General features: G+C 38.9%; 1 protein-coding gene across 2 annotated transcripts in view; it reads left to right on the top strand.

Moving 5' to 3' along the window:
- Positions 1-21,909, top strand: part of CENPC (centromere protein C) — a 28,362-nt gene that overhangs the window by 4,489 nt on the left and 1,964 nt on the right. The window contains exons 7-19 of one of the 2 annotated variants that reach the window (XR_004780384.2): positions 493-696; positions 1,753-2,138; positions 2,733-3,612; positions 4,010-4,048; positions 5,309-5,382; positions 6,211-6,276; positions 7,690-7,794; positions 8,577-8,675; positions 11,394-11,489; positions 11,824-11,978; positions 12,505-12,595; positions 14,042-14,114; positions 20,079-20,223. Coding sequence is in view for 1 of the 2 variants with exons in the window: in XM_035557478.1 (XP_035413371.1) it covers positions 493-696; positions 1,753-2,138; positions 2,733-3,612; positions 4,010-4,048; positions 5,309-5,382; positions 6,211-6,276; positions 7,690-7,794; positions 8,577-8,675; positions 11,394-11,489; positions 11,824-11,978; positions 12,505-12,595; positions 14,042-14,114 (2,268 nt within the window). In the remaining variant the exon portion in view is untranslated. The remainder of the gene's footprint in view (positions 1-492; positions 697-1,752; positions 2,139-2,732; positions 3,613-4,009; positions 4,049-5,308; positions 5,383-6,210; positions 6,277-7,689; positions 7,795-8,576; positions 8,676-11,393; positions 11,490-11,823; positions 11,979-12,504; positions 12,596-14,041; positions 14,115-20,078; positions 20,224-21,909) is intronic. The other variant, XM_035557478.1, reaches the window with a different exon arrangement.

Raw genomic sequence — 21,909 nt, 5'->3', positions numbered from 1 at the left:
CAGTTGTAGTCATTATCTCCCCTTCAGAAACTTTCAATCCCAGCTGCAGCAGTAGCTGGTTATCCCAGCTTTTTGGGAGGGCTGAATCTCTGGGGGGACGTCACAGAGAGGAGGGAATGACAGTGGTGGCTAGTGATGCATGATGAAGTGCCTCTGGGAAGAGAGTGTACCAAGGGTCTGGGAACCCTAATGATTCTCCTAGTTATGTTCTCCTAAAACTAGGAACTTGTCTTGTTGAGCAGCCCTTGCCTTGATCAAGAGTCACACGTTGCCTTGCTGACCCCATGTTGCTTTGTCGATTCGAATGCTTCCTGCTACCCTGGGGAGCGGTCCCAGCTAATGCATGTTCCATCAAATTCCAAAATGAAAGCTTATTCATAAAAACTGAGGTGCTGTCAGCAGGAGAAAATGGGAGCATCTGTGCATCCACAAGATAATTTAATGTGCACTCAATTTATAGCATCATATTTGAACGCTGTTTTGCATACCTAGATTACATTTTGATGACCAAAATACTCCTGCTGTGGTGAAGAGCCATGCAGAAGTTGTCGGTTTGGAAGGACCTCAAACTGGGAGAGATGAGCGGACTCTCACACAGAGAGCAGAACGTACCACTGTGTCATCTGTACGGAAGCGGAAGTCGTCTTTCTCTTCAGCTTTCTTAGCAGCTGTAACAACAGGGACAGTTGGGAAAAGGTTTGTTTTGAGGCTTAACAGTGAAATGCACTTTGCTTACAAAACAATCCAGTCCTAAGTACTGGAGCAATGTCCTTTACCTATAAAAATGGTGTGGGAGGATGTTTTGGGATAGTTATTTGTAGCTGAAAAATCCAGCTTGAGAAAGGGTTTATTTAAATAGTTGTTAGAATGTTTTGTGCAGGGAGGATTTAATGCCACTGTTAGGATTTAACCATGCCGTTTGTTGCGTTGCCGTTTGTCTGCCAGTAAAACTGTATGCAGCTATTGAAAAGTGTTTCAGATGGAGTGTGAGGTGTTTCAATTAGGTAGACTGGAGGATTCAGGAAAATCTTAAATGATTCTGAAGTTAGAATCATAGAATCACAGGAAGGGGTTGGGTTGGGAAGGACCTTAAAGCTCTTCCAGTTCCAGTCCCCTGCCACCTTCCACCCAGACCAGGCTGCTCAAAGCCCCATCCAGCCTGGCCTTGAGCACCTGCAGGCATGGGGCATCTGCAGCTTCTCTGGGCAGCCTGTGCCAGTGCCTCACCACTCAGATAATTTCTTCTTTATATCTTATCTAAACCTACCCTCTTTTAGTTTAAAGCCATTCCCCATTGTCCTATCACTAAAATCTCCGACAGAGAGTCCCTTTCTAGCTTTCTATACCTACAGAACCTTTTCTTGTTGCCCTTGATGTCCCTGGCCAAGTGTAATTCTGAAAGGGCTTTAGCTTTCCGAACCTGATCGCTGGCTGCTTGGATGATGTTCCTCTATCCCTCCCAGCCTAGTGCTAGCAGTGATCACAGCAGTCTTTTTTCAGAGCTAATGCAGATTGGAGTGGTTAGGTAGGAAGTTGACTGTCCAGCACCTGAAAAATAATGAGGTATGAATATCGAGCTGAAACAACGAAGAACAGGTCTTTTGGAAGATGGAGGGTAATGAACGATGGACTTTTATAATGGGAATGTCCTGTAGCATGTTTGTGTGTTCTGCAGTCATCACTAGATTTACAAGATTGAGACTCACCTTTTCCTCCCAAATGATGTCAGTACTTTGTCCCTCCTTTCTTTAGGTATACAGCCTCAATATCACCACCATCACCTCCTGTTGTAAACGATGAGGACGTAGAACTAGAGAGTGAATGTGAGTTTTTAATCGATGAATCAGATGGTCTGTCTTCTAATTCTTGGTTTTCAATACCCCAGAAGAATAACAAGTCCAAAAAAGATGGCTCTGCAACCCCTGTTACGAAATCTCAGTCCTCTGAAAAGGAAAAGACAGAAGGTAAGAAAGGCAAGACTGGGAGGGTAGAGGCTGAAGCACTTACTGAACAGAAAATGGACAATTTGGATGTCAGAGTGCAACATGACTTCAAAGGAATGTCACGGTCAGATCCAGTCTCCTCTAAAGGTGAAGGAAATGGACTTAAATCTCAAAAGCAAAGCAGTACACATGTGGGTAAGTTGTTTACCTGTTCTTCAGACTTCTTCCAAATCGTAGTACTGAATATTTTTGTGTTGGTCTGTTGGGAAATGAGGATAAGGGAAATAATTGGAGTCCTAATTGGCATTTCAGGTACACAGTTAAGTTTGGGTATATATAAGGCAGTGAGACAGAATGTCTTCACTGTTGTTTTTTTTAACCTTTTCCTGTTAGGAGGTTAAAAAGTGTTAGCGGTGTTGCCTTTTCTTATGAGCAGACGAAGATGGGTACAAAGCTTTTGCTCCTGTCTCCCTAGAGAGCAGATTAAGATGTGTGCTTTAAACTGAGTGCTCAGTTTTTAGGAATTACTTCGGAAGGGTTTTGTAGGAGGAAGCACTGAAAACAAAAGCAGATATAGAATGTGACATTTCTGTCCTTACTCCGCTAAGAGATACAGGAGATATTATGGATTAGAGAAAGGCCTACTTTAAGTGCTAGGGAAAAAACTGTTTGTGGTATTTCATTTTTTTATAATTCTTTAGGTTTATTTTTGTCTTTAGATGTAAACACATTTCTTCAGGTTTTTATGCACAGAAGGTATTCATGTCAATGCGTTTTATGTATTGATAGGAAAATCTAAAAAGGATGCACTTCATCAAGACTCTCCAAGACACAGAAAGATGTCCTGCGGACCAGAAGCTGAGCAACTGATGTTGTCACTGTCTGGATCGGACACAGAAGGATATGATGAAGAACATAAAAAAAGGGTGATGCCAAATGAGGATTCACCAATGCCCTCAGCTGAGCATCATGAAGAGCAGATGCCATCTCCAAAAGAGAATCTCAAGTCTTCCAAGTATCTGCAGTCTGCTTCAAAAGCTTTTCTGCATTCAATTCACAAGAAACACACTGCTAAGCAGAAACTTCAAGAATCAAAAGATAAGCTGTCTAAGAAACGGGCAGAAAGTCAAAGGAAAAAGCTTAAAAAATCTGCAAAGAAAAGTAGTAATAAAAAGCCTCAGTTAAAAAGAGGGGAGAGCTCTGATAGTGAATCCAGTGAAGAAGGGCTTGAAAGAGAACCAGTCGAATTGAATGAAATGTTTACCTCACCTCTGCGTCAGAAATTAGAGAATTCTGTACTTCAGAAGCTGGCTTCGTCTGAAAAACCTAAGAATGTATTGCATGCATTGGAATCGCTCCGTGGTGTTTATAACAAAACTCCTGTAAAAGCTGCAGAGCTACTGCAGCGTCTCACAGACAGCATACAGAATTCTGAAAAGAAAAATTCTGAAAAGAAAAGATCGTTGGTTAAGTCTTCAGGAAAGACACTCAAAAAGATTAATCACACAACCCATAAAGGTGTTTCCTCAAACCCTGAGGACACTGAGCCTCAAAATACAACGGATTCTGACAGCTCTTCTGCACACGAGGTGGCAAGAAAAAAACACAAGCAATCAGATGTGAAAATAAAAAGTAACAAAAGAAAACATAATGCGCAACATAGACTACAGTAAGCTTTTCATTTAATTCCTTAAAAATGTGGTATGACTTGATAGATAATGAAACACATTTTGTTAATTCTAAGCAGTAATTGCAGTTGAACTAAGTGTCAGTTTCAGAGTGGTTAAATAGCTACTAGAGGAACCAAGTGGTGTAATTAGCAACCTACTATTAAAGGTGGATTCCAAATCTAGTGCCTGCTTCTGCCTAAGGAAACTTAAATTCGGAATTTTTGAAGTGTACTTTTGAGATTGAGTAGCAGCTGCAGTGTTTGGTGTGGTTTTTGTTGTTTGTGGGCTTTTTGTTTGTTTTGCATTCCTTTGTTTTTTGAAAATCTTTTTGTATGGTTCCCTGCAGTAAGTAAAATTAATGGCTTACAGTAAACATAATAATTGTTTCTCTTCTAGAGATTCCTCTGCAGCTGTGAAAGTTATGAGTTGTGAAAGGTAATTTCCTGTGTTGTCTGTAAAACTTGTATTTAATCCCGATCCCCCCCGTGCAATGCTGGTGCAATTGCTGTGCTCTGTGTTCCACTAGTATAGAACCTAGTAGAAAGGGATCATGATTCATGCTCGAGTTACCTTGCTAACACAGTTAATATACTAATGGAACTGTTCTTTTTTGTCATGATGAAGATGTCACAATGTTTCTTGCCTTCTGGGATTTTTTTTCCTTTGAGGCTTGCTTCCATATTAGCGTGTGATTTTTGAACAGAAATATCAGCACTTCTCAAGCTAAAAACAACTGTACTAGTAGCGTTGCTGCTGGTAAGTAGGGTACAGAACAGTAGCTATGCTCCAAACTCTTGTTTGTGCACATAGATAAGCAGATACTTTCTCCTTCATGCAGTGGCGCCTTAAAGCAAGTAGAAGTGGCAAGCTGTGACTTTATTAAATTCTTACGTTGTAATTCTACTGAAAACTGTAGTATTTCGATTGAAGTGAGCCTACTGCAGACTTCATTTTAGACCAAGTGATTCTACAAGGTATAGGCGTGCTGATCAAGCATTGAAACAAACGCACCTTTTGGAGTTTGGGTGGAGCACACCTCTTTTCACCTGTTGCACTTTATTGGCATGTTATTTAATGGCAATGCAACGCAGCCGCAGATGGGGAAGGAGGCAAGGTTGGCGTACTATGCTGTGGCTATAAAGACAAGTCCTGTTAAAAGTGATTTGATTGCTGGAGAGTCTCTGGAGGTGCACGTATATGTTAATCATCCCGGTGTTATGGGGAAGGCTTTATGGCAAAATACATCTAGCTAAAATTATAAACTTTGTTACTGTCCTTTGCTCAAAGCATGTAAAAGATTTCTTTAAAGTACTTTTATAATCATGGTCTATAGAAAATTGTTTGAAAGGTAACACTACAGAGGAGAGGAGAAGGTCCGTCCCTTCTGGGAGGGAGGAAAAAGGAAAAGTCATGAGATTTTTAGGAGGTCTGGTTAGAGGGATGATGTGAATACTAGTTTGTCTGCCTGATGGCTGAGTAGAGGACCAGCTGATGAAAGACACCTGTGATTTCTAACTAGCAGTCCTTTGCTTCAGTGTCTGATCACTACAGAAAGGCATTTAGAAGGAGAAAAAGAAACTGCGTGGTCTGAAAAAAAAACCCAACAACTTAAATTTGGTATTCCTTGTACTACTGTAATGTTCCTTTGATATGTAACATATTGAAGCAGATGTATTTTTTTTTCTTTTCTTGAAGTGGGCCTGTTCTAGAACATTGTGATGAATTTACTTCCAGAAGTAAGTGTTGTGAACAGGATAATGAATCTTCAGGTAATGTTTAAAGTTGGTATTTTGTTGCATTTTATTTATAAGCTTTTTAGGCTGAGGTTGTACAGTAATTTTTGTTGTATCTCTGCTCTTCTGGTTTATTCAGAGTAAGAAATGCAGATTGGACTGGCTGCGATCCCATTTCTGCCCAAGTACATGATACAATATGCCAGCCTCATGTTTTGCTGGCTGTAGAAGGACAAGCACTGCGTGGCTTGGCATCAAGCCTACCAGGATAAAGTTGTCCTTCCGAAACACTGAACAAATCCTTTAGGTTCAGTTTGTACCAATTTGGTGTGTTGTCATGTGGTGGCACTATATGGGATCGCTTCGGGCAACTGTAGAGCAAAGTGTCTGGCCCTAGGTAATGAAGGCATGTTCACCTAAAATATTTTGGTTCTCTAAGTAGTTTCCCTATGCAAGTTGAACATCGTGTCATAATGAATATGAATCCTGGGGGCAGAAAGTCTTCTTTTCCTTAGTTTTAGATCCAGTTGTAAATGGTATTTAGTTTATGCAGTGCTTTTTTGAGAGATCTGGTTTTGTGGGTGTTCTGGTAATAAGTTTGTTCTAAAGTTATACTAGAGGGGTGTGAAGGTGAACAACCTAGCACTTCAATCAGTAGAATTACGTGTCTACTTGATTCTTGATATGAAACCACATATACAGTTCAGCTACCCTGGGTTTTGTATATCTTTAAAGAAAAAATGTTGGTGGGAACACTGATATTGGGACTTCTGCTTGTATTACATTCTTCTTCTAGCAGATATATTGAATAAAAGTCAGGAGTAGTAAATGCCTATTGTGATGGTTTTTTGAATGTAATTTCAGATGATTCTGAAGACTTGCGTTATCAAGTAAGAAATTTGTCAGACAAGATAAGCAGACGTAAAATAGGTAAGGTTATTTTAAAATACTTTAATGTAAGTGTATAAATGCAAAAGCATTTCCAACTCAGTGTAAATTTAGCTGAAGGAGACACAGGAAGACACCTAGCGAAGGGTTCATTTGTTAATTCACAAAGCATCTTCATGCAAATGTAGAGCCCTAAAACCCCTTAATTTTAAGTTGAAAAATATTTGGAAAACAGTCTGGAAAAAAACAGTAAGCATAGGTAAGATTTGTTAGTTCCTCTTTAGGGTACTATGTAACCGTGCTCAAGGTGTTTTTTTTTTTTTTTTTAACTTTGAAATCTATACTGTTTCTTTTGTTTTATATTCAAAAATGATCTTTTTAATTCTTTTAAAAAATATCTTTTTAATAATTTTAGTTATCTTTTATCTTTAGTTATCTTTTTAATCGTCACATTTACCTTTTTTTGAGTCAAGACACTGCTTACTATTCATTGAGAGCAGTAAGAGGGTTTGAATTGGTTTTGCACAGTGTAACTGAGGGTGCAAATAACCTACCTGCCTTCTGTGGTGGTCTGAGTTGATCCTGCGGAAGGATAGGATGGCACAATGGGCATGCAGTGGATTGTAATCCCACACTAACCTGCTTTTGTGTTTTTTTATTCCTTTTATTATTATTTGGTTCACAACAATGTAGTTGTCTACCTTCAAAAACAATTTAGACAAGGCTTGTTTTTAATTTACTGTTTTTATTTTTAGCATCTAAATATTCTTGATGAATTTGCTCTCAACTCTTAAGGGGGTGTTTTGTTATTCCTTACAAAAACTAAAATATATGGTAGCTCAGAAAAACTGAAATTTGAGACTATGAAATACATGAGTTGGAAGATGCTTCCTACTTGAGAAGTCTTAGAAATGCATGGGGTCTTCAGTTGGGAAGAGTATTGTTCTTTTTCCAGACCTTGGAGATGGGTTAGGGGTAGAACCTGGAAGAGTAGGGTCTGCTGGGGTGCTCTGTGTTACTCTCCTCTTGCCATAACCAACTTGAAGCCTTTTCACTTTTGCTAATGAAATCCATCAGATTTGAGGAGGGTTCTTAGCCTTTGCCGAGGGGGTTCTCTTCATAGTTATAATGTTTGCTGCTTCTTGTTCTTGAGCCGCTAATGTCCGTATCTCAGTGATTCAGTAAGGTATATTGAATGAAATCTCCAGTCAGCATGGTGACTGTTTAAGAAAATGGAAAGGGAAATAATGATGTATGCAAAAGAAGGCTTCTGGCAAGACCTGATTCCCTTTCCTGTCATGAAAGGAAATTGGTATAAATATCGTCTGGGAAGTGACATAAATAACCCCTGGGAAGTGCTCACTCCCTGAACAGCAGGAGATAATATTTAAGGTTTCCCATTTCTGATTTTTTTTATTTCATGTTTACTGTGAATTGTTTCATCCTTTAAATTAGTAATGCCTTCCAACACACCTAATGTTCGTCGGACAAAAAGGATACGACTAAAACCTCTGGAATATTGGCGAGGCGAGCGTGTAAACTATACGATGAGACCTTCAGGTATTTGTTTCAAAATGCCTATCTCCTTTGTTCTGATAGGGCAGTAAAGGGAAATCCGTGGTTTGATCTTGTGCCATGAAAGCATTTTAAAAAAGCAGATGATTTATAGTCTCCAGCCATTTAGTCATCTTTCAGTGTAATCTTTCTCTTGATACTCCTGTTTCAGATAGAAATAATAGCAGCAGAACATGTTATGTACACTTGCCTTAACTGTTTAGGGAAGAACAACATGGTTTCATTGTACTAGTAAGTTTGTTGTATCAAAGATTCTGTATGATACCAGGAAAAGACAATGTATTGGATCATTCATTGGAGCATTTGTCCTGGTGTGGACACTGCTTCCTAGAGCAGATACAATAATATTTTATCCAGTCTCAGTGTTAAATGACCTACGTGATAAAGTACATCTTGTTCTCAGGGATTTTTTTTCTGTTGGCTTAGCCTAATCTGATATTTTCCTAATCAGTCAGTCTGCTTGAAAATAGTATTTCTTTGTGTCCCTAAAATTGATATTTTGTCTTAAAACTTGACTCTCGTGTCATGGCTTTCTGAAATGTTCTTTGACTGAAACAGATTCTTTTCAAAAAGTCTGAAGTTGTACTGCACTTCAAAATACTTGATGATGAAAAGCTTCTTGGTTTTGTTCTGGCTTTCTAAAGCTATCTGAAAATTTCAGCATCAAGGCAATATATTCCAAACTGAAATGCTTGTAGTTTCTGTAAATGTTCATTCATGTAAAATAAATATCGTGTTAGTGACTTTTTGTTCAACTTTTGTTTCAGGAGGGCTGACGATTAGTGGAATAGTGTGTCCAGAAACAGAACCTCGCAGGAAGAATAGACAGAAGAAGATTCGTCATAAGGAGAAAAGAAATTATACAAGTATAAACACTTTTTTTTCATTCTTTTGATGCTTTAAAAACAAAACAAAACAAAAAACACAGAAAACTAATTGAATGCTCCATTGCTGTAAGATTCTCTCTTGTAACAAGTCCAGTTTCTCTGAGTGAAAATCCTTTTGGAATTAAATGCGTTAGTGTGATCTGATGCGGGGGAAAAAAAAAAAAAACACCTGTTGCTTACTGTAGCCCTAGCAATGCTGTATGACCTTAAACTTTTAACTTCTCTGGGTTGGGAACGAAGAGACACATGACAGATCCAGAGGTGTTGTAATGCTCTTAAAGCTGCGGTTAAAGAAAATCAGCTGTACTTCAGCCCTTGACCAGATCGTTAGTTAATGAGGCTAATGTGTTTAGTTTCATAATGCACAATTAACATATAAGAGCTTCTGGTTGTCTTGCTGATACCTGTAGCACCACATCTGAAAATGCAGCATCTGGTATCAATATTTTAAACTGTTTTATGTTAAATACAAAATCATTGTGAGTTTGGTGAATGGGGAGCTTTAAGAACAATGCACAAAATGGGTAAAATTAGTCAATATATACTTATATACAATACTTATATATAATATACAATATATACTTATATAATATATATAATATACAATATGTACTTATATACAAATATATACTTAAAGACCCAGGAATAGGAAGCTTTGCTACAGCCACTAAGGCCAGGAGGTGGTAAGTATGTAGGTAGTGCTCAGAAGGGAGATAGGGTCAGAGTCAAAAAAAACAAATTATTTTTTTCTTTGCTTTCTTTGGAAGAGATTTTGGTGCTAAAGAACCTTTCTGTATGGGACTCACTAGAGGTTTTGTTTGTGACTGCAGTGTTTTATATATATGTTAGAGCAAATAAATGTTAGCAAGGAAAATACTGTATGATCCTGACATGGTTCTAAAACAAATCAGGTATAAGCTAATTGTTAGCGGAAGAATAAGGAAGAAAACAGAGATTGTTGGTACAAATTTCTGATGCTCTAGACTGCTGCATGTAAATTTGATTCCCTATCACAAAAAGAAAGTACTAAGACTAGAGAGGGTTCAGAGAAAGTTGTTGATGTCACGGAAGTACTTCTGTACAAGAAACAACTGTGTGTAGGCTAAGGCTCCTCAGCCCTGAAAAGACTGCAGAGGTGTGATAAAGGCCTATAAAATCACAAATGGCGTGGAGAAGGGAAATAGAAAGCAATTACTGCTTTTTTTTAACACAAGAACTAGAATGTGTGAAAGGAAAATAGTGGGAGCTGGGTTTTTCACACAAAATAAGGTGGCTCTTCTGCCTGTGTTCTCTGTGCTCTGTGCCACAAAATACTGTGGAGAAAAATATTTAGATTCAATGTGAGAACTGGATAAATTCATGGAAGACTTAATTGTTAATAGCTCTTAAATAAAAGTGAGTTGCATGTGTAGAGGTGGAGAATATTCTGTAGAAACATCGTTACTCCATTAACAGCAGTTTTGGAGGTGGGAGGGGTGCCTGCTTTTGGCTGCTGATGGAGACAGGATCCTAATCTGTTGAACCTTTGATGTGAGCACAACTTTTAAGTTTCTATGCAAGTCATTTGCAGTCCATGTAAGCTTGAGCTGGTAGTGACTATTCACACTGTATCATACAAGAATTCGCTGTTTTAGGTTAGTTTGAAGCGCCTCCAGATGCGATGGATATCCTGGTTAACAGGCATTCATCCTGAGAGATGCTCTTTTGTTAGCATCCTTGAATTTTAAGTGATATGTACAAGGCCCATCAGCTGAGTTGAATTTCTAGGACAAATTTCTAAATTCTAATGATACAATAAAAATCCTGTGGTTAGTGCTGTAGAGTTGCACCTATTACTGCCTCTTTTTATAGAGAGATGCTTTTTTTGGAACAACGCTATATCAAACAGTAACTTTCCTCATAGCCCTGACTGTCTTAGTTTAGTGTTGGAGTGTTTAAGTAGACATGAGTGCCTATAAAGCGCTATAGATTGTCTTTGGCAGCCTTGTTCTGACTACATTTAGAGAGATTTCCTGTGCACTGTGGAGGTAAACTTGTCCTCTTAAGAGAGTTCTTCAAGAGAGCTTTGGGATATTTGTTATGTCTTGAAAATTCTCCAGTGTCTCTTTTCTCTTCGAAAAGCATAAGATTGTCATCAACTCTTAAGCTATTGCCTTCTCTGGAAAACTCCATTTTATTTTAGAAATAGTTCTCTGATTTACAACTTAGAGTGAGATTCCTGTAATGGTGACTCTCAAGAAAAAGAAAATTGAACATGTGCTTACTCTTTTTGAACACTTTCATAAGTTTCCTGATGCCCATCAGCAGTAGGTAAAAGGAAGAGACTTACTTTTCTTAGTTCATCATGTATTTTATATTCTCTCTTAATATCCTCTTAGTATCTGTTGCAGGAAAAGTTCTTCTCAAGTTAAGGTACTTTGGGGTAAATACTGTCATTAATAGGCAACCTTATTGGCATTGCCCTGGAAAATACTTCAGGCTTTAGGGACCATTTACTGATCACACAGAGAAATAATTCCAGTGAAAATTGCGTTTTCAAAGAACTGTTATGGGTTACCTCCCTTTTTCTGGAGAAGGTGTATTTCAGTCTGTTTAGTTGCTTAATGAAGGAAATTTAATTACCTATGTGTGAAATTGTGGTTACATAAGTTTTTAAATTGTGTAGTGATTACTTCTCTGTATTTTTTTTCTCATTAGAAAATGAGGTAGCTAAAAAATTGAATTGCACCCTGGGTGATACTTCTAAGCCAACCATTGTAGTGGACCCAGTAACAAATCAGGAAGTTCTTCAAGGTAAGTTGAGGGGATGTAACCAAGGACCTTTCTAAACAATGTAGTAAGTTCTTAGATATAGACTGATAGAGGAAGAAAATTGTTCATGCTGCCTTGGGCATAAAAAGGGTAAGCTGTGAAAATATTCATTGCTTTTCTGGAAAAAATTCTGAGGGAGCCACAAAAAGGGGAAGGGAGTGACATGTCCTGTTTTTCAGCTAAATATTAAGTCTAGCTCGTGGGGTTTTTGCACTGAAACAATGCATGGTGCATATAATTTAAAAAGTTGCTGAGCTAACAACAAGACTTGGTTATGTGTTAGCATTGACGTTAATCTCCTGGACTTTCCTTGTAGAGTGTATTAACACTGGAAACAGTCACTTGAGTTTCTTCAAAGATGAATCGGTAGAAATATATAAAAATCTGAATACATCTACTTTTTCCACTGGTAAATTAATCTTGAAGCCACTTAAAGAAAAAGGACACCAATTTGTCTACATGGATACAATAGTAAGTACACTTTTTCCTTATTTATTTTTATTTAATGATCTATATCTAAACAGAGAATCTTAGAATGATTAAGAATAGCATATGAAGTTGACAGGTTTGTCATACTTTTTGCCTAAACTACAAATGTATACAGGAAACATAAATAAATTTCAGTTGTGAAATCAAGCAGTTATAAATAAAGAAACTTGCTGGAGGTAATTTGCATGCACAGTACCCTGCTTTCTTTCACATTAAACCTGTATGTTCATGTGTGCTTCATGTGCAGACAAGATAGAAAGATTAAGTAAAAATACCTCCCCCCCCACCCCTGCTACAAGTTGCCTGTCTTACGTTTCAACTGGGGTGGGGAAAAGGAATTGCAGCTCAGTTTATTATGTTAGTTACGTTATTATGTTAGTGTTTTTTTGCTATCTTGCAGTGTGTATGCAAAAACAAAGTGTTTTTTTTTCTTGGATAACTTTCTTAAATGTTTGCAAAGGAAACATTGCTGATCTTAGAACCCCCACCCCTCTCTTTTTTTTTAAAGGCTTTCCATGTTATCCATGGCAAAATTGTCGTTACTTTGCATAAGACATCATATTATCTGACTTCGGGGGCCTTCTTCTATATTCCAGCAGGTAAGCACATGTTTTTAAAATCAGTTTTTGGGGATTGGATTAGACTGAATTAGTGGGCTACGAAGCACAACTGAGGTGAATGGTTGGGAGAGAGGAGTTGGAGTAGAGTATGGGAAAGGACCGCGTTAGGAAGAAGGGAGTGTGACCCAACACTGGACACAGGCTGATGATCTAACCTTGGACTGTAGTGGTACAAACACAGCCTGTTTACCTGAGTTTCCTTCAGAGTTTTTGATAACATAATCAGGTTCCAAGAGTGAAGTTCTCTTGGTATTCTAGTTCTGTCCCTAGCTACGATGTCAGGGAAACTTCAGCGGACAGCTTTAAATAGTGGTAGTTAATATAATTGTTTTCATCACCATCTTTTCCTACATAAATTAATGAAAATCCATTTGGATCAGTTCACCACGTTTTGCACAGTGCATGAAGTGCAGAAGGTGCAGCCTGTCTGCTGAAAGTGTTGTAACCTCATATGGGTCATTGAGAATTGTAGAACGCCACTGATTTTGCTCTTCTGAGATGAAAGTGGAATGAAATCCATATGAGAAGCTACCCTTTAGCGGGGTAAGAGAGTAGTCAGGAGAGTTTGTAGTACTAAAGTAGACTGTTCATGAAGTGGTAGAGAACTTACGTACAGCTTGCTTGTGAAGAGGCTGTGTTAAAGAAGTGACAATCTACCACTCTTACTGTTTTATCAGCTTTTCACCATGGCATCCTGTTTTAACAACCATTGTTCAGTTAATGCTTGACACTTCAGTAAAAGTGTCGGTTTTAATCTTAAAAGCTGAGGGGTCAGCAGAGACAGATTTATGGTTTGATTTTGGGTAAAGGAGATTGTATTAACTGGTGAAAGTTTGATATCTGTATTCCTCTCCGTTTGTCCTTGTTTCCTGATGGCCTTTCTGTACTGAGTGGATGGGCGATGCAGAGGTTGTGGTGGAAGATCTCTTTGTATCTTATCAAGTGTGGCTATATGTGAATGTTAGAAAGTTGCTCTTCCTCAACATCCAGTGTCTCTTAGATGCCTCTGTATTTGAGGTCACGTTAGTATGCAAATCCCAAGTGAAGATTTGCAAATAAGTTTCCTTGTGCAGTTCTTAATGAGATTGTCCACAACAATTAAAATAAATTCAGTCACATTAAAGTTTTCTTGTGGCTTTTGTGAGTGGAGAGTTTAAGCCAATTACTTTGGCTTTGGTAAAAGTCTTACTGAAGATGTGCTTTTTTCCTATCACAGGTTAAAAGAAACGAAGCTAGCTGTAGGTTTTCTTCCTTGTTACCACTTTGAAATGCAGTGACGTGCCTGGAAGAGTGGCATCATAGATTTGGGGCTAATATTACTTCTCTTTAAATATATGAAATAAAAACATACTGAGTTGAAGCCAAATAGGACTTCAAAGATTGCTAGTGGCTTCTAAAGAAAACTTTTTCTGCTTTTATTTACAGGAAATCAATATAACATCCGTAATCTTCTGAACGAAGAAAGTGTTCTCCTTTTCACGCAGTTCAAAAACGACAGGTGTGAAGAACTTTCTCCAAAAAAGTTTGCTTGAAATACTCCTCACGCTTTTGTACTTTCTGATTTTTTTTTTTTTTTCCCCGCATAAGAAGTGTGTTTGTTTGTGCCCAGCTTAACTTCACAAACTAAGACAGAGCTGGTAAAATCAACATAGAAAGAGCTACAAAAACAACTCACAAGTTTACTGTCAAACTGCAGTGACCCAGTGAAGGGCCTCACGCTGTATCGGGCATTTGTCATCCAGAGACAGGAAGAGATACTTAAAAATTTGTTGGAAAAACGTATTGTTGTTCCAAATTGTACTTTTATGCCTTATCTCCCCCCAAATGCTTAACACTTAAATTAATTTTGACATCTTCAACTAACATCTGTTAGACTCAATGTCTGCCTCTCAGAATAATCTCCGTTTAAATGTAGAACCATGCTGTCTGCACTCCAGTAATTGTTGTCTAGGAGACAGGCTGCTGGAATTCTTGCATGCTAGAGTCCAGCACTCTTCTAATATGTTAATGACAGCAGTTTCTTCCTTGTCTACCAGATGTATGATTAGTGCCTAAAATTTGTATTGTGAAATGGATGGTTTTATCTAGGAGCTTATCGGTTTTATCTTTTATATGGAGCTCTGAACGTTTCAGCTTTATTTTGCGTAATGGCAATAGGTCATTGCTAAATGTGTTACTTTAATATTGCCTTTTGTTTTGATTGATGTGTTTCTGAATAATAATGAGGACCTTTGGGAAAATTGTAATTATACTGTAAACTCCAGAAGCCAAGTCTAGACAGCAGATGGTATACATAACATTTGTCTCTCAAGCTCTTCAAGGTTCCTTCTGGCTGAACATAAGGATAAACTACAGCTACTCTGGTAGGGTGCTTTCTCTGAGTGGTCACTGCTGTTCCAGAAGAGGAAAAGATATGGAAAATTGAACTGGAATTGAAAACTTTTTAAGGGCTGAATACTTGAGGATTGAGCATTGACCTTGTAAGCAGTCTTGGCCATGATCTTTATGCTAAATCTAGAGTACAAATTGAAGTAGGAAAGGAGAATTGGCTTTAGCGTTACCCATAAGAAACTTTCAGCTGAGAACTAACTCCGTGTCTGTGAAAGCACGTGGACACTGAGACTACAATTACTATGTGAGAGATGCTTTAGGTTGGGGAATTTTAGGTAATACACTTTCCTTCAATTTTTCTCTTTCAAGCAGTGGTTCCTATAATTAGTTCATGACCTTGTATGTAATTAGTGAAGTTATACGACATCTTTGTATGCGTGGCTAGGTCACACTGAACTCTAAGATGATTCCAGGAGCGTGCCAATTGCCATTCAGCTCATCCTCTTGAGCAAAAACTATTTGCAGTCAAAGTTCAGATTGCGGGGAAGAGCATTCGTTTATTCCCCTCAGCCTCAAATTTTGTAAGTGGTTTAAAATTATTTTTCCTACAAGTCATTTAGTTAGAACTGATAATTTGATGTCAGTAGCTTTTTGCAACTTTTGGGCTTGGTTGGCCTCTTGAAGGTCAGTGAGATTCAAATATTATCCCTCTGTTGGAGCCTTGCCAGCAACCAGATGGGCACTCATGCTGTCTCCACTGCTTCAGGGAATCCCACCCAGTAAAACGCTCCGTTTGTAAGTCTTCCAACTCTTTAGGCAGGCCCACAGAGATCTGGAAGTTTGCCACTTGGTAAACAGTACAGGGCTAGCATTAGACCAAAAATCCTGTGCTCCTCTCCCAAGCATGTCTCCCAGCAGTCAGGACATAGATGCGATGATCTCTGAGCCCAAGAGCTCATCAGCTCCAGCTGAAAGAAAGCAACCACTTTTCCATTGTGTTAAAGGCCAAGGAGTTCAGAAGGAAGATACCCTGCAAGTTGTGTTGTGCATTACCTGACTGCTGAGAGTGGGTGCTTTGTTAAGGGTCTGGTGAACACGTATGGACTACGGAGCTGATGGCCCTAAAGGAAAGTGTGGCTGTGTGTTGTTACAGAGCTCAGGGAGCCTGCTGCTGTTCAGGAATACCTTCTGGTTTGGTAGGTTCAGGTGGAAGCAGTGCATTGCCCTTATTGTCATCTTCCCCACTGCGCTACATTGCAACATGTCAGCATGTCAACAAGGTTTTTGAGTGGGCTTTTTTTAGGTCTTGAGTAACTGATGAGAAATCCATCTTTCTGGATGTTTTCTTAAGCAGAAGTAATATGTTCAGACCGCTTCCTGATACAGATTGGGAAGTGGCAGATGTTCAAGTGCAGGTTTGAGGTCAGAATGCTGCAAATGCCTCTTCGCTTTTCCTAATTCTGTGCCTGAGAGAGTCAACAGAAAACTGTGGGTTTGGTTTAAAAAAAATAATAATTTTTTAGGCTAGATAGTTTGGTTGCTTCCTGGCTAGTTGATTTATTGTGTGAAGTGTCCAGTATAATTTGCAGAGAATGTTCCATAATTGAACTACATCTCAAAATACTTGATTTTCTCTTTGAGTAGCAAAAGTCAGTTATGTCAGGCATGGTGTTGTCTAGGATGTTGCTTTCAGTTTGTAAAGTTTTGGTGAAGTACTTGCCTAATCGGTTATGCATTTTGTCTTGTCTTTTGCAGTGTTAGCCCAACTTCTAGTATAAGAAATAGTGGCATAACACGTATTTTGCTGCGATAGTTCAGTATAAAGTTCCTTTAAATCTGTGGTGAAAACAGAACTTGATTTCTTAAAATAGTTTAAGTGGCTCCAACATTCTGTAGTTTAGGAAAAAATAACTTGTTTTGGAAAGGAGGGACAGAATTGAAATTTATTAAATGTACGAAGTTCTTAATCTTATCTAATAGAAACAATTCCACCATTTGCCATTAGATGGCGCTTCAAGCATAGCTGTTTGTCGTTCCCTGGCATCTGTACCCAGTAGGCTTTGGCTTTTGAATGGGGGAGGAGTATGTTGCAAATGGCGATAAATTCATTTGAACTCTGTTGCAAGGAAATGTAAATAGATTTCCGTTAACATTAGGATTTGGCACAGAACCTTGTGAAGTTCATTCGGTCAGCATGTAAGTTGTACCAGTTGCAGCCTCTCACTCAAAGTTGTTTTTAAAAATACTGGTGTGCGGCAGGAACTGAGGTGAGCTAGATCATTCACCCTTTGTCTGGATTGCATATTTTCATTTAACCTGACACGTATAGTGTGAGTACAGAGCAGGAGAATTTACAACGTGAGCTGAAAAGTCCTGTTTGTATTCCAGGACTCCAGTGGGTGCTGAGTTGTGCACTGTGGCAAATGAGAATTGGTTGTTGGAAGAAAAAGGTGATGTTTCACCTATGCCTGTTCTTGCTATGGCTCCTGCTTCCTACACTTTTGTGTTTATCAGGCTACTAGTAGTTGTGGGTAACCTGTGGCAGTCTAATTTTTTCCCTTACCAAAAGGGATATTGAAGAAAAAAAAAAAGTCTTCTCTGAAATCTGAGATTTTAACATTCTTCTTCCTGTCAGTGAGTGATTCGTTTTATCATCACATTTGCTTCTGTTGAATAATCAACTTCCACTGGCTACTGTGATGATTTCGAATAGATCTGTGGCAAAATCACCTGCAGTTGGTAAAATGCTAAGATAATAGCCCATGCAGAACATATTGTGGTCTGTTGCTTAAATACGTATTCTTAGGGTTTCTCCGATGTTATTTATTTCCATGTTGAAGCTTTTAACAGTGTTTAGATTGTTTCATAGACTAATGGCTTAAATATTCAGCTCAGATGACACAACTTTTCATCTACTTAGAGCAGAATACAGAACATCGTGTCTAACAGTAGTAGAGATCTGAGGCAGGTTTGTAATTACTAAGCTAGGCAGAAATTGTTAGCTGGTGTTACCTGCTGTGAGGTGAAGGTGGGATTGTCATCAGGAAAGAGACGTGGCCTTCCTCTGCTGCCATTGTGGTACTGCACTGTTCCTGGAGGAAACCTCTGTTTTAGTACATTAATTCATTGGTTTCTGTCAACAGTAATTGAAAGAGCTGAAGGCAAAAGCAGAGTCCAGTATTTCATCAACATGATGTTAGTAGGTACACGCGTTCTGTGGTAGGTGATGTGATAACAACTAGAAGCATACTTTAAGGGGCTTAACTGACAGTGACCCACCACAATGGTAAAGTCAGACTTCTCTAGGCTTTGGCCTCATCTGAGAAAAAATGACGTTACTGGTTAGTAGGTTCCTTTGAAAAATCTAACTTTTTGGAGTTTTCGTTTTGCTAGAAAGCTCTTTCTGAACAAAAAGTTTGTTGTTGTTTAAAGAAGAATGCAGGAGAACAATTGCAAAACTGTCAGATGTGTACACATACATATTTTGTACACCTTAGTAAACGTAAGATAGCAGAATATGAGCTGAGTAATTACAGAAAAATAAACAGCGCCAATAAAGCAAACTCTTGAAGCACATACACAATTCCTTCTATTTTTCAAGTATGCAGCTGAATTAGTTATCTGCAGATGATTTTGAATTAATGTTTGGGAAATGCAATAAACCGAAAAAGCTATTTCCTCATTTTCGTGACAGCTGAAAAGGCATTTCAACACGAAGGAATATTTTCTTGCATTTCTACTGACGCAGACTCTGCTGCATGATGTGTATTGTAATACAAAATTTACTTTCAGCAGTGATTGATTGCAGATAATACATCTGACTGAAGAGTATGGACATGCTTCTTACATGGTATTGACAGCTGCTGTAACCGAGCACCTTAGTGTTTCCAAGACAGTACACTTGCTCTAAAGAATATCCTGTCACTTCATGGGTGTTCTTAAACTCAGACAGAAGAGCTCTCTTCACAATACATTTCTCTGTTTGTAAGGAAAAGCATCCTTTAGGATTTTACAACCAAACTAACTCCTGTGGTCCAGTCTTAAGACTAAAACAAATAGTTGTCAAAATAATTGGCTGCTGAATATTAGGGAACAAATACGTTAAAGAGGTGCCTGCAGGGCTGCTCTGTGTTCTTGAGCCCACACACAAAGCTTGTGTTCTTTTTTTGTTCTTCACTTCAACTGCTGGGCCCAAGTAAAGGCACACAAAACATTGTAAAACTACATTTGCTTTGCATTTCTGCAGTCTTTTCTTATTTGGAGCACCAGACAGGCAACAAATGAAATAAGCCTAAGGAAGCAAAGTGTTTACTTCCTCAGTCTATTGAATTGAGATGCAAATCTGAAAGTGTTCAAGATATTTATGTCCCAAGTAAGATTTTTAACTTCTCTTTGAAGCTCGATAGGTAAGGCCTTCTAAATTTGGAAACTGAAGAATTGTAATGCTCTTGACAGCTATGTGGGAAGTTTATTAAATGGGTAGTGTGGTGGGATGACCCGTGGCCAGCTGCCAGCCCAGCCATTCTCTCAGTCCCCACTGGCAAGACAACATGGGATGCAGTTCTCCAAGAACTGCTCCAGCATGGATCCCCCAAGGACCTCAGTCTCTGCCAGGTGCCTTCTCCTCACCACGGGTTAGTTATTTGCCAGGAGCCTGATCCTAGGGTGGGTCTCCGTGAGCTGCAGCTTCCTTCGGAGCACGTCCACCTGCTGTAGTGTGGGGTCCTCTGTGGGCTTCAGTGTGTACGTATATCTGCTCCTGCATGAGCTGCAGGGAAACCTCTGCTTGGGCGCCTGAAGCAGCTCCTCCTGCACTGACTGCAGGGCTGTTTCTTTCGCCTCTGTCTTGATTCTCTTCCTCCTGGCTGCTGCACAGCACTTTTTCATCTTATTTTATCTTTTTACCTTTTTTTTTTTTTTTTTTAGAACTGTTTAGATGCTACCAGTGTCACTGATGGGCTCAGATTTGGCCAGCAGCAGGTCCCTGTAGAGGAGGGCTCTCTCCCCATAGTGTCCCCTCCCCCCCCGCCCTCCCAGTTACCAAAACTTTGCTAGCTGACAACGCGTGTTACTTAGCTCATTGTTTTCTCATGTTTGGGGTGTTCGAAGCTGCCTTTTCTTGTGCTTCCAGCATCACTAGCTAACACGAGAATGGATCAAGATATCTGATAACGTGGTGCCGCCGCGTGGGTGTCTTCTGGAATCGATATGCTGTAAAGAGGGAGAGGAGTGATGAGAGAGGTGTAAACGTAATGAAGAGCCGTGCTACTTGGCAGGTAGTGTCCTGGTGTCCGAAGGTGTTGCAGCCTGGCTTGACTAGGACTCTGTAAAGGGTTTTCAGTTAAGTTCAATAACTTGGAAGGCCAGAACATGAATTTCTGAAGGGTAGAGAAAAACCTTCCTGGTGCCATCAGAACACGGCTCTGTGCCAGCAACTTACGCTCTTGGTTTGGGATTCGAGATCACTTGCATTTAGCATTAAGTCATCTTATCTAAAATTGCAAGATGAAATTCATGAGCGTGATATAAAATCTGGACAATACGCCTGAACTGGACAATACGCCTGAACTTACTGAATCTTACCCTTTCTTTGTTATCGTCACTTTTGTGTTGGAGTACAGAGGGGGCAATTAAAAGAAATAAAAGTTAATTCTGATTTTTTTCCCCACAATCTGAACTTGAAATTTTATTGCTGACAAAGCAGGGGTTCCCCTAGGATACAGTAGGCTATAAGCAGAAGAAACTAAGCACTTCTCTTATATTTCAGTAAGTGCCAAGTCAGCTCTGAGGCTAATTAATCAAAACAAATTTACAATTAAGCCCGGGAAGGAAGACTAATTAAGTAGCCAGTTAAGAAAAAGTGCTGAAGGAGGGATCAACCTTAAGGGAAAGTATGAGACTCCTGGTATTGGCCCATGAAGGACAATTAAGTGATAATTGCAGAGGCCTTTCTGCATCCAGCAAAAGCTCTCTGACTTTTAGTATGGCTGATTTTCTACATGTTAGAAGCAGACATTTGCTTTTTAAGCAACTAAGGTTAAGCTTACTCTTAAGGTAACTTAAATACAGGAGTTGCTGCAGGAAGAAATTAAAATGCTGCCAGACTTGAGCAGCATTTTAGCTGGTGAAAAAAACGACTATGTTTTGAAGACAAAGCAGCGCTGAATGTGCAGGGTTTTTGCCTCTTCATTTTGTAGTGTACCGAGTCCCATCTTAGCTTCCTGTTTAACCTTTCAAACAAATTACTTTGAGTGGATTATCTCATCAGAATTTGGAATAGCTTCATTATGTTTGGTTGCTAACCTCACTTAAGTTCACAGAAATCATTACCTTGTCATGAAATGGCTTCTGTTGCTTACGTCCTACACCCACACTGCATGACATACTTGTGTTTCTTGATGGCAAAAAGAGAGGGGAACTATCATAGCAATACTGTTTGTACTGAAAATAATTTAGCTCCTTTTCTGAAGGGTGTTTTAAGCTTGCATTTGTTTTGCTGCAATGCTCATCTCTGGCAAGATGCTAAGGGTTGTAAATGAGGTGCATGCCTCACTCATCCACCTGCCCTTGCCCATCTCCCAGGAACTCTGTATGTTGATGAAGTACAAAACCATTTTTAACTAACTGGATGCATGTGTGGACTAAGAACTTGCTTAAATATCCAGTTCCACCTCCCCCCCCGCCCTTTTCTGGAATTGGAATTATTCTAGAAATTACAAAGAAGGGGTCTCCATGTATGACAAGTGTTGATCATAATTTTATTTTCTTCATAGAAGTCCATATGCACATACTTGCCAGTGTGGTGTACTGTATCAAGTTTGAATGTTCTCTTCCTTCTTTTTTTTGTCTTGCAGCCTATGGTAATTTCTAAAGGATTATTTTTTTTAAATACAAAGTTTTTAAAAGTTTAAAACTTTAAAATTAAAAACAAAAACAACAAAACAAAAAACTAAAACAAAGTT

The sequence above is a fragment of the Cygnus atratus genome, chromosome 4, assembly GCF_013377495.2.
Source record: "Cygnus atratus isolate AKBS03 ecotype Queensland, Australia chromosome 4, CAtr_DNAZoo_HiC_assembly, whole genome shotgun sequence".
In the NCBI taxonomy this organism is placed as follows: domain Eukaryota; kingdom Metazoa; phylum Chordata; class Aves; order Anseriformes; family Anatidae; genus Cygnus; species Cygnus atratus.
The sequence above is the reverse complement of the archived record's forward strand: the minus strand, read 5'-3'. Positions and strand labels throughout refer to the sequence as shown.